Source organism: Cnephaeus nilssonii (genome assembly GCF_951640355.1).
Source record: "Cnephaeus nilssonii genome assembly, chromosome: 2".
In the NCBI taxonomy this organism is placed as follows: domain Eukaryota; kingdom Metazoa; phylum Chordata; class Mammalia; order Chiroptera; family Vespertilionidae; genus Cnephaeus; species Cnephaeus nilssonii.
The window spans coordinates 51,012,169-51,025,339 of NC_137073.1; the positions used below are offsets into that span (position 1 = coordinate 51,012,169).

A 13,171-nucleotide genomic window follows, 5' to 3' on the forward strand; every position below is an offset into this window, starting at 1 on the left:
ATTAAAATCTGTGTTTTGTTAATAACATTTTTAGGATGGATTCTGCACTGGCTTTGTTGGTCCTTGGGGAGGCTGCCAAATTAAACATGGCCTGCTTGAAAACTTTAATGGACATAATGAGAGATTTTCTTTTAAGCATTATGACTGTTCAGAATCAGGTAACAGTATACTTATTAATTTTGGTGAACAAAAAAGACAAATAGAAACAAAAAATTTTGGCACTGTTTAAATTGTATACTATATTATGGCTTATAATGAGCATAACTTTGAAATAATAATTTTAATTAAATATAAAATTAAATTCTTATTTACCATATATCCTAGTATAGATTGATAGATATAGATATAGATAGAAATAGAGCTATAGAAATAGATTATATGTCTTGACACACACATACATGAGAGGGACTTTAAATTTTATTAACAAACTCAAAATCATATAGTTATACATGATTTAGTTTCCCCTTTAAAAATATTTAAAATGTAACTAAAACATTTTTTGTTGTGGTTAATCCTCACCCTAGGATAGTTTACACTGATTTTTAGGAAGAGTGGAAGAGAGAGGGAAAGACAGAGAGAAACTTCGATGTGAGAGAAACACATCGATTGGTTGCCTCTTGTGAGCCCTGATCAGGGCCCTGACCAAGGAGGAGCCTCTAACCAAGGTACGTGCCCTTGACATGAATCAAACCTGGGACCCTTTGGTCCGCAGGCCGATGCTCTATCCACTGAGCAAAACCAGCTAGGACTCTAAAACATTTTTGTTGTTATTAGGTTTTATTAAAATTTACATTTTAGTGGGGATGTGATCATTTAATTTATTGTTAAGCATTGAGTTTGTTTATAATTAATCACAGTTAATTACAAATGATGTTAAACAGATTCTCATATGTAAAATCTTTATTTGCATTTATGACAATTTCTTTAGAATAGTTTAATAAATTACATTTTTACATTCTTAGGGTAAATGTCCAAATTCCTTTTCTGAAAATATGTTTCTTCCTTTCCTATGAAAAATGTGTAAATGTGTCATGGTGTGTGTTTTTTTTGTTTTGTTTTGTTTTCTGATATGACTCATTTAATTTCCTTTCTGAGCAAGGGCAGATTCATGTATCTTAAATTATCTTAAGATTTGATAAGCACACACTCCAGAGAATCTTGTCTATTCAGGACCAAAATTTAGAATTGAGCTTTATATAAAAATATTCTTTTAAAATATGATATAGAAAACAGTATCTCATTGGATTAATTTACATTCCATTGATTACTAATGAAGTTGAAAAGTAGTTCTGCATATACTAGTTAGCTGCTTGTGTTTTATATTCTTTGATTTAGATTTTATGCAATCTATCCATGTAAAATCTGCCTTTTAATACGTACATTTAGAAATATTAGATTATATCATTTTAACGACTCTATAAAATTTAAAGATATTTCTTATAAATACAGTATATAGTTCTTGTTTTGACAGAATATGTTTGGATTATAATAGCTATTTCCTTATTTTAGAAAGAAAATGGCTCTGTTGATTTTTCCTGGGCCTGGATTATTGTCTACATCTATATAACAATTCTTACAGAAATCTGTTTGTATGCAGCCATTTCTAATTTGAGAAAAACTGCTTTTATTGGTTTCTGTGACTGTAAACGTTCAAAGAAAAATATTTTACCAATGGAAAAATCAGAAGAACAGCCAGAACTGAGGGAAACAAGTTTTTTAGGCCTTTTGGACTATTTCTCTTCAAAAATTTCAAATGATTGTAAGTAAATTATTTTTCAATTTGACAAGAAATATTTTAAAAATGTCTTCCTTTCACAAAATGTTAGCATTTTAAAGTTGGAAATAATTTTAAATTCAGTAGGGGTTTCTATAAATATAGGAATAATATTTTATAAAATGGAAAATTTTGATCAATAATTTACAAACAACTAAAATATAGAGTCAGTTGATTTATGATTCAAATTATATTCCTTGAAAACAAAAGTTGATCTGGGCAAACTTATGAAATGTGCATCAGTTTGTTTTATTCTTTTTCACATAAGGACTTCTCATCTATCTTTTCTAGGCATCGACTGTTTCTCTTGTTCTTTTCCCACCCAGAAAATTTCTCTTCAATATGTCACATAATTTAGTACATTCTTCACATATGCAATGTCATACTCCATCAAAATATACCAGTTTGGTGTCTCAAGACTAAAGGTCATTTTGCTACTGTTGTTTATGGGGGCTATAAAAATAAAATACATTTATTTTTAAAATGGTACTACAGGGACAATATATATTTAAAACTGTCCTTTTAGGTTGACCAAAACTTTTCTTTATGAATATGATTGTAGTAGGTATCATTATGGCCTGTTATGTATATGATTCTCACTTCTATTAAATTATGAGTTAATTAAGATGGAGAATTATGTCTGAATTATATTTATACTAGAGGCCCGGTGCTCGAAATTCGTGCATGGAGGGGGGTTGTCCCTCAGCCCAGCCTGTACCCTCTCCAATCTGGGATCCCTCAAGGGATGTCCGACTGCCCGTTTAGGCCCAATCCCTGTGATCTCACAATCCAGGACTGCTGGCTCCCAACTGCTTGCCTGCCTGCCTTCCTGATTGTCCCTAACCACTTCTGCCTGCCAGCCTGATCACTCCTTAACCACTCTGCTGCCAGCCTGTTTGCCCCAAACTTCCCTCCTCTGCCAGCCTGGTCACCTCCAACTGCCCTCTCCTGCAGGGTTGATCACCTCCAACTGCCCTCCCTTGTAGGCCTGGTCCTTCTCAACTGCCCTCCCTTGCAGGCCGGGTGCCTCCCAACTGCCCTCTCCTGCTGGCCATCTTGTGGTGGCCATCTTGTGTCCCCATGGGGGCAGGATCTTTGACCACATGGGGGCAGCTATATTGTGTGTTGCAGTGATGATCAATCTGCATATTACTCTTTTATTAGATAGGATAGAGGCCTGGTACAGGTGTGGGGGCCAGCTGGTTTGCCCTGAAGGGTGTCCCTGATCAGGGTGGGGTTCCCTTGGGGCATGGGGCGGCTTGAGCGAGGGGCCTGTGGTGGTTTGCAGGCCGGCCACGCCCCCTGGCAACCCAAGCAGAGGCCCTGGTATCTGGAATTTATTTTCCTTCTACAATTGAAACTTTGTAGCCTGGAGCAGAGCCAAGCCTGGGGCTTCCTCCGAGGCCGGCAGCCATTTGTGTTGGGGTTATAATTGAAACTTTGTAGCTTAAGCGGGTGGGCCCGGCCAGGGTGTGCGGAAAGCTTTGCTTCCCCTGTTGCCGGCAGCAACCCTGGCCTGCTCTCTCAAGCTCCATTCTGCCGCCATTTGTTTGAATTTTTTTACCTTCTATAATTGAAACTTTGTAGCTTGAGTGGAGGCTTAGGCCTGCAACTGCTGGCAGAAAGCTTGGCTTCCTCTGTTACCTAGGAAACCTTGCTCTCTGTGGCTGTAGCCATCTTGGTTTGGGTTAATTTGCATACTCGCTCTGATGGGCTGGTGGGCGTGGCTGGTGGGCGTGGCTTGTGGGTGTGTCAGAGGTATGGTCAATTTGCATATTTGTCTATTATTAGATAGGATTTAACCCAGCAGATAGTATAGTGTTTGGCATATATGATCAATTAGTCATAGTGGATTTATTATATAATTAAATAAATCACTAAATTTAAAATATAATTGCAATATTTTTGCTTCTCTACACTATCATAATATTCTAGGTCCAAAGACCTTGCATTTTCTATCCTCTATGCTGGGTACAGTTTTCCCCATTTCCTTGCATGGTTAGTTTTCATCAGATCTAAGCTTGAACATCATCTTCTCATGGAGGTCTTTCTCTCTATGTCTGTAGTAGTTTTCTTCTCCTAGTCATTGTTGGTCACATTACCATCTCCTATTATTTTTTTAAAACTCATTATGTACTGATATTGTTCTGTTTACTTTCTTAACTAGACATTGTGTCCTGAAAGCAATAACATTGTCTTTTTCTTTTTAAAAAATATTTTTTTTCATTGATCTCAGAGAGGAGGGGAGAGGGAGAGAGAGAGAGAGAGATAGAAACATCAATGATGAGAGATATCGATTGGCTGCCTCCTGCACAGCCCTACTGGGGATCGAGCCAGCAACCTGGGCATGTACCCTGACCAGGAATTGTATAGGACAGGCAAGTTGAAAATCTTTCACATATGTTCAATCAATAGAACCACAATGGCTGGGAAACTTTTTTTGTGTATATAGAACAATGGTTGACTTAGCATTGACTTATTAAATACTTGTTAAATGCCTGGCTTGCTGCCTGGTTCTTGTCCATTGGTTTTTTTGGCATAGATCTAGTTCCTTCCACTCTATACATCATGGCATTTCATAAAGACAGTGTTTTAAACAACATCTTACATTCAAGTTACCTTTCAGTAATATATTTGAATTTGTGGTGTCAAATTAAATTTGTCAAAATTATAAAGGCTGTATGTACTTATTTATACTCATTTAAATAAATAGAAATATTCATATTTTATAATCACTGTATAGGTGAAAGGTAAATATCTAGACTGGAAATTAAAGGCTTCCAAGGAGTTCAAACACTAAAATAGAGCTACAACAAAAAGGATCATAATATTGGTTTTCAAACATCACCGTTTCTTAATAAATTTTCAAGATTTATTAAGAATTTTATTTTGGTTCAGCTTTGATACTGTCTGCTCTGCTTAGCTGCAAAGAGTCACATTTTCTCTCAGTATATTTAAAGTGACATCTTTGATAGCTGCCACAGGGTCACTCAAAGCAGAACAGAAGAGTGCTTTATGCTACAGCTTGGCCCTGGATGAAGAGTTTCATAGCAGGCACGCTTCTAGGCAGATGTCTAGATGTGCATGTTAGAATGCATTCTACCTTTTATGACAGCTGTAACGCATTCCATCTGTTTTTAGAAGGTTTTTTTCTTTGTTAACTGTCAGTCAATTGGATGTAATAGATTCTTCCACCAAATATTATTTATAATCAACAGGTGAACTGCTCACTTTTAAAATCAATGGCATTTTTAAAGTTTTTTGAGTTTTGATAACAGTTCTCAGAATATACTTTATGGGCTCATCACTGGTCTTGTGGAGTCTAAAAGCAAACCATATTCAGTTCAATGATTTGAATACTGTAGGGTTATAAAATATTGTTCCTCCATAAAAAATAATTTAAAGTATATGAAGGAAAGTGGTTTGGATATATTTTTATTAATCATTTTTTTTAATGTAAAGAATTTGGTAGCCTATAAATAAATTTATAAATTGGTTAAAATCCACAGCATATTTTACTTATCATGTTGTTAAAAAACTTTTTTTTTATTTCAGAGTTTCATAATTCCTCAGTTTTTAATTACTCATATTATTTCTTTATTCATATTTAGTTCAAGCCTTATTTTTTTCTAGTTACAAATCCATACTTTCATTTTGCTATTTTACTTGAAAATTAGCTATAATTTTATGACAAGCTACAGGACGCTAAAAATTAGATTTCCCTCACACTCTACCATGTCACAATTTCCAAATAATATTTGTCTTATTTCTTCCCAGATAGGCTCTTCTACATAATTCCATTTCTGCAAGTGATTTCATTATTATTTCAATTTTCTGAGCTTAAAAATGTGTTTTTCCTTTACACTTCATTCCTTCCTTTTCCTAAAAGTCTTCTCAGATCTTCTCCACAAAGTCTTAGGTTTCTCCTTTAATCTCTAATCTTCTGCTGCTCATCACAGTAAAGAGCTGGAATACCCCACAAAACTCCAAGTTTATTGCTTGAATAGATATAACATTTCATTGAGCAAATATAACATTACTCTTTTGCTCAAACATCTACCATTTAATCTGATTCCATTTATTTTCAGTTGTTTTACCTTTCCCATTTCTAATATGAACTCTCCACTTCAGCTCAATTTGAGATCCTCATTATATTCCTCTTCTTTCTCTCTCCTTATATCAACCTCTCTGCTGGGAGTCAGTGGGCATGAGTGAGCTTGGTCCTTGCTGGGTCCCTGAGAAGGTGGGACCACCTCCAGGACTGTGGTTGAACTGGGCTGGTGCCTGGTTATGGGACTGCTTCTGGGTCTGCAGATCTCATGCCTGTTACCAGGAGTGCAAATGGATTTGGCTCCCACCGGGTTCCTGAGCCTCTTCCTGCCAGGTCCCAGGGTGGGTTCTTTATGGGTGGGTTCCTGGGTAGACAGGCTGCCTCTGGATTGTGGTAGAGTGAGGCTGGGCCAGGTCACAGAGCTGCTTCAGTGGCCACAGTCAGTGTCAACTTACCAAGAGCACCACCAGGCATGGGTGCTCCCGGGTCCTTTGGTGGATAGGGTTAGTGGCAGACTGTGGACAAGCAGGGCTGAAGCTGAGTTCACAGGAGTCAGGGGTACCTCCAGGTGCACAGCTGGGAGGACATCACTGGCGTCAGGCCTGATACCTGGGGCCAGACATGCCCTATCAAAGTAGCCCTCCTCAGTCTTGGCTTCCAGTGGGGTTTCCCAACCTCCTACCTGGATCCCAAGGTTTCCCCAAAAGGCATATTTGCTCATGGGTGACTGCCAAATTATATTTCTGTAAGAGGATGAGGATGGGGGAACTTTCTATCCCACCTATTTGCTGACATCATTCTCTCTATATAACTTCAAACATAGCAGTATACTAGTTTTAACTAAGTGTTTATGAGTGAAAATTCTATTTTTAAAATATTGCCCACCACCCAAAGTCAAGTCTCCTTCCATCACCATTTAACCTCTCTTTATCCTGTTTTACCTTTATCCTCTTTTACCTCCCCCAACCCCCTTTCTCTCTGATAACCACCATATTGTTGTCTGTCTATGAGTTTATTGTTGTTGTTATTGTTTTTGCTTAATCCCTTCACCTTTTTTACCCAGCCCCCCAATCTCCCTCCCCTCTGATGGCTGTCAACCTGTTTGCTGTATCTATGAGTCTGTTTTTATTTTGTTAGTTTAATTTTACATATATACAGTATTCAGTTGATGAATTATAGCATTTTATACTTGAAACCTATATAATTTTATTAACCAGTGTCATCCTAGTAAATTAAAATAAAAAGAGATTTGGCCACTTAATTATAGCCTCATATTTGCAGCTTATACTTTCTCTTCTATAGTATAAGAGACAACAGAAAAGGTGGAGGGTGTCTTAAGTTTGGAAGCTGATAATATGTTTTCTTCCATTTCCAAAATTTGTACATACTTTCTCTTCCGATTCCTCCTCCTACCTTCTAGTCTCTTTCTTTCATATGAATGGCATAGAAGGTGGAGATTGGAAAGAAAATTACTTATTTGAACTGGAGAGGCTGTGCTGCATGGGACACAATTAGATCAGCCTTCACCTGGCTCCATCATGCATCAGCTGCATGATGGTAAGAACTTTCAAACCAACTTGAAGCTCACATGTTCTCTTCTGTTATTCTAACTATAATACGGTCTACATTGCAGGATTGTAATGACTAGAATAAGGGCATCTAGTAGGTATGCCCAAGTATTCTATTTATAATAATAGTGACGATGATTGTTAGCCTGGATCATAAAATTCTAGATTGAATTAGGGAAAGTTGAGGATTGTGACTTTCAAGAAGGGCATTGATTTCCAATATCACATGGGCTATCACCAGAATTTGGGGTGAAAGTACAATACAGAATTTATTTAGCTTTAAAACTTCCATCTTCATTTCTGAACCTTTTCTTCCTCTTGCTCTCTTCCCCGCTTCAGTTGTACTCACTATTATCATGGCTACTTAAGTTCATATTCCCTTTAAGACTCTATTATTTCATTCTCCAAATTTATTTATCTCTTCACTACCTAAATTAGAATTCTCTTTTCCTGAATAGTTTTGCATAGCAATATACCATCAAAGTAAAGAATAAAGAGAAACTTTTTTTTTCTGTAAGAGAAATGCATATTTTAAAAGTAGAACTGCATAATTTATATAAATTGCAAATTGGTATATAAGTTTTAGAAATGTGTTAGACTTTCTTTTCTCTTCTGGATTCATTATTTTCTTTCCATTATTTCAATAGACTTATGTATCTGTTATTAGAAAAAAAAAATCTTACAGCCTATAATTAGATCAGAAATTTTCATTTGCTTCTCACATTGTTTTCAAAGTTTTCTTCTTGGTTCAAATGCTATGTTTCATAGATTTTGGTCATTCTTGTAACAGCCAATGATTTTTCTCCTGTCTTCTGATACTATATAATAAAGAGGTAATATGCAAATTGACCATCATGTCAACACACAAGATGGCTGCCATAAGATGGCCATCAGGGGAGGGTAGTTGGGGGCAAACAGGCCAGCATGGGAGGGAAGTTGGGGGGGGTACCCAGGCCTGAAAGGGAGGGTAGTTAGGGGGGACCCAGGCCTGCAGGGGTGAGCAGTTGGGGGCGACCAGGCCTGCAGGGGAAGGCAGTTGGGGGCAATCAGGCCTGCAAAAGAGGGCAGTAGGGGGGGACCCAGACCTGCAGGAGAGGGCATTTGGGGGGGACCAGGTATACAAGAGAGGGCAGTTGGGGGGGGGACCAGGACTGCAGGGGAGGGCAGTTGGGGGCAACCAGGCCTGCAGGGGAGGGCAGTTATGGAGAACCAGGCCCTTAGGGGAAGGCAATTAGGGATGACCAGGCCAGCAGGGAGGGCAGTTGGGGGGACCAGGCCGGCAGGGGAGGGAGGGCAGTTGTGGGGGACTGGGTCTGCAGGGAGGGCAGTTGGGGAGGACCAGGCCTGCAGGAGAAGGCAGTTCGGGGAGACCAGGCCTGCAGGGGAGGCAGTTGGGGGTGACCAGGCCTGCAGGGGAGGAAAGTTAGGGGTGACCAGGCTGGCAGGGGAGGGCAGTTAGGGATGACTGGGTCAGCAAGGGAGGACAGTTGGGGGTGACCAGTCTGGCAGGGTGGGGGGAAATTAGGGTGACCAGGCCGGCAGGGGAGGGCAGTTAGGGGCAATTGGGCTGGCAGGAGAGCAGTTAGGTGTCGATCAGGCTGGCAGGGGAGTGGTTAGGGGGTAATGAGGTCAGCAGGCAGAAGCAGTTAGGGGCAATGAGACAGGCAGGCAGGAGAGCGGTTGGGAGCCAGCAGTCCTGGATTGTGAGAGGGATGTCCCAGATTGGAGAGGGTGTAGGCTGGCCTGAGGGACACACACCTCCATGCACGAATTTTGTGCACCAGGCCTCTAGTTTATTATAAAAATTCACCATGGTGGTCTAAGTATTCATATTGCCTTGAACAAATTCCTCTTTACTTGAATTCTAAAGATTTTTTTAGTACCTAGTTTACAATTTACCTGTTTAACTTTGAAATTTATGAGGTTTGATATTAGTGAAGTGCAGTTCATTTTTTTATATGGTTAGCAATTTTAAAAGAATATGTAATCTTTTAAAATTAAAGAAGTAAAAGCAGTGAAGACTGAAAAGCTCAGAAAATCAGTTCATTCTTTTTCTACATTAGTATGATGAATAAAATTATTATCTTCTCAAACAATATTTCTTTTTTTTAATCCTCACCCGAGGATATTTTTCCACTGATTTTTAGAGAGAGTAGAAGAGAGAGGAAAGACAGAAATATTGATGTGAGAGAAACACATCGATTGGTTGCCTCCTGCATGAGCCCCTACCAGGGCCCGGGCCAGAGAGGAACCTGCAACCGAGGTACCTGCCCCTGTTCAGAATCGAATCCAGGACCCTTCAGTCCACAGGCTAATGCTCTATCCACTGAGCCAAACTGGCTAGGGCAGACTATTTATTTTTAAACAGGTGATGAAGTCATATGGATTGGGTACTACGGCTTAGTGTACAACCTGGTGAAAATGTCATGGGAACTTCGAGGAGATGAGGAACAGGATGGACTTAGAAACCTCATATGGCAAACATTACATAAAACGAAGAATCATGAAAAAGATGAGCGGATCCAAAATGCACTAAATATAGCTCAGGTAAGATAAAACACTGGGGAGTAAATGGGTATTTCTATCATCAGGAAGCATTTGTCCTTTCTAAGGAGAAAGGAATGTCCACATTCAATGAGCGTCAGTGACACAGTTGAAAACATGATTTTTAAATTTTAATGCTGAACTATTTTTAGTTAAGAGGGTAGGCAATCTTCTGATTAAATATCTTGAAGAGAGGAGTTGATTTTTAGGAATAATAATTGTGCTACTTTGGGCTTGTGCCTTTGAGAAGCATTTACCATGCATTCCAATTGTGAAGGTTAACCTGGGTCTGTGCCTAATTTTCCAGCTTCCTTATTAGTAGTGAATTAATTCACTCTCAAAAAGAGTCTCCATTTGGATAGTAAATTATTTAGTTTTCTTATTTATATGTATGTATTTTTTCTTTCCAGCATTAGACAATGTAAATTGCAAATCTGGACTCACTAATGCTAAAGTAATTTTCTTTAAAGTTAAGAATGTATTGTACAAGTTCTTGTTTTTTCTAGTTCTATTTGAATGGCATAAAAATAATTATGAAATGCGCTATTTTTCATAAAATACAAATATTATTTTCTAGTGATGCTTTATCCATATGGTAGCCTATATTTCAAAACTACGCCAAACAATATTTTTCTTCTCTGTGTCTTATTTTGAGCAGGGTAATTTGTTTGTTATCTTTACACACACTTTTCTCCCCACTGTCACTAAATATTTCTGGTTCTTTCTAGCTTTCACAGATGCAATTATTCTAATGCTCTTAATGCCCTGTTTTCCAATAATAATTATGGGTATTAATTAATGTTAAATGAAAAGAACAAATAAGGAATCCACTCTGCCTATTGATCATCAAAGCATATGAATGGGTTGTTGGCTACACAGAGTAGCTACATTCTACATTCTTAGTAGAAAACAAAATTCAACTCTGCTTTTTAATCATAAGTCTGATTTAGAATATGGAAGGCTGTGGGGACTCTGTTTAGAGTGCATCGGATAGTCAAGGCCACTCTAAGCCTGGGACTCGTAATCAGAACGTTCAAGGCTAAGATACCATATACAGATCCAAGGACGATATACAGGTGCACAGTGATCTCACTGTCACTGTGCTCTTCTGTAGCCAAAATGAATGATGTTATTACTGGCATGCGGCCTTCTTTGTCTAAGGAGTATAATACATGTCATTGGCCGGCCAAAGGGAGGAGAGGAGAGCTCAGATGAAGCTGGAGAGCTGGAGCTAGGAGAGAAGCTTGGAGGTAGTTACTGGGTGAGGCTACAGAGAGTAGCAGTATGCTGGACAGGAGAGATAGGAGAAGCTGCTGAGCCAAAGAGGCTAGAGAAGCTGCTGAGGCAGAGAGCTTAGGTACCACTATGATGTGAGGTGGTGAGTCTAGGGGGCAGCTTGTGGCTGCTTAGATAATAGCTGTGGGTTCAGAGACTAATGCTGCTTTGTGGAAAAGATGTACATGTTAACCAGCCAGTATCCGGCTGCCTGCCTGCACAGAACTTGCTGTGAAGGAGTTGTTTTGTCTGTTGGCTATATGGCCTCTGCAATAAAGACTCATTCTTATACACCCACAACCTCTCATGGCTTCTCTGTCTAAGATCCAGCATCCTAGGAGGTCCAGCCCCAGTCAGAGGGCTGGGACCCGACACCTGTAACATGTGAGCAGAGGATAAAGGAGGGACTTGGACTAAGTTCCCAACAGTTAGCACAGTGGGCAGAGTTTGAGAAGAACCTGCCCTGGCACAGTCGGGAAGAATTTATTGATTGATTTATTGATTAAGGTATTACATATGTATCCTCGAGGAATATATGGACTCAGAGCAACTCAGAGCCGCAGTGCTGAGCAGTGCTCTAGCTGTGCTCTGACAAAGATTAACCGTTTTTTTCTCTAGATTCTAAAATATTTTTTTCATGGAAAAAGATCATCAGAGAACTGTCTACTTGAACTACATTGTTTTGGATTTCATGGACTTTGCTTTATGCAACTGTGCTTCAGCTTGTCCCTTGGTTTTGAATTGAGGAGCACAGAAAGAAATAGAAATAAAGACAGTTATTATACCTATTACAGATATGATCACGATATCACCCAATATCACCTTTATTAGGAATTAGGAAATAAAGCCTCCTCAGTTTCATGTACTCTTCAAACCTTACTACTGGTCTTGTATAAGCGATTTGCTGGAGCTTAAAAAAAAAGATTAAAAGTTTTGACCAATTTCTAACAGAAATAGAGAACGCTATATATTCATCTCACTCAGTCTTATTGTCTTCTTTTTGCTTCTTTTTCTGTTTTCATGACATTTTCAATTATTTATATTATTTTCTGCTTTTTTAAAATCTATTTTTATATGTGACTTCACGTCTCAAATGGATTATTCTGTAAGTAAATAAACCAACTCAAATTTGTCATTTCTATAATTAGGATTCTATTTATATGGATATTTCCAGGGCTAATAATTTGGTATAAGGTAGTCTTTTCTTCTTCAGAATTTTAGTAAATATCTATAGATAACTACATTTGATATTCATAAGTCAGTTAATCAGACATTGCAAATATTTTTTAGAAACTAGATCCAAGTAAAGACATTATTCAAGCATCAGCACTGAGAATAAAAGAATAAAAGCAAAAGCATAACCTGCTAATTAGTTTTCAATGCTCAGTGAGAAGACTTCTAAAGGCTGCTTTCATTCATTTTAAATAGTAAATGTGTGGTGAAGGCAAGTTTTCCTCAGAGAAAATCTAAATGAGAAATTTCTAAAAGCAGTTATATTAATTTAGGCACAGTACATATTTAATATAAGAAATAAGTTTAATTTTCATTAGATACATTAAAAGATACGATTCACTCTAGAATTGTTTTATATACAAGTTAGTTGAGATAGAGGCATTTGAATTATTAAACAATAAAATATATGATAAATGATAAAAAAGCTAGCTAGTGACTTTGAAATATCGTTTAGTTTGAATTCCCTTAGTTAATACTACTAAGATACTACATGTATATAAAGTAAGAAGTTATATAAAAGCTTTCACCCAAATCAGTGAAAAATATGAAATAAATATGTGCATATTGAGTAACTAAGTCTATTTTTTGCCATACTGAATTCTATGGAAGAAACAAAGAAGTCCAAAATATGACCTTTACACAATGCATTTTACTCTCTCACCCAGAAGCTACAGTCTCCAGAAATAGATAAGGAACAATACAAATGAAATATTATATACATGGCGA

At 38.0% G+C, this 13,171-nt stretch overlaps 1 protein-coding gene across 4 annotated transcripts in view; it reads left to right on the forward strand.

Moving 5' to 3' along the window:
* Positions 1-13,171, forward strand: part of TMEM232 (transmembrane protein 232) — a 206,965-nt gene that overhangs the window by 60,129 nt on the left and 133,665 nt on the right. For all 4 annotated transcript variants that reach the window (XR_013814773.1, XM_079794161.1, XM_079794162.1 and 1 more), the window contains 3 exons: positions 35-158; positions 1,510-1,759; positions 9,762-9,940. Coding sequence is in view for 3 of the 4 variants with exons in the window: in XM_079794161.1 (XP_079650287.1) it covers positions 35-158; positions 1,510-1,759; positions 9,762-9,940 (553 nt within the window). In the remaining variant the exon portion in view is untranslated. The remainder of the gene's footprint in view (positions 1-34; positions 159-1,509; positions 1,760-9,761; positions 9,941-13,171) is intronic.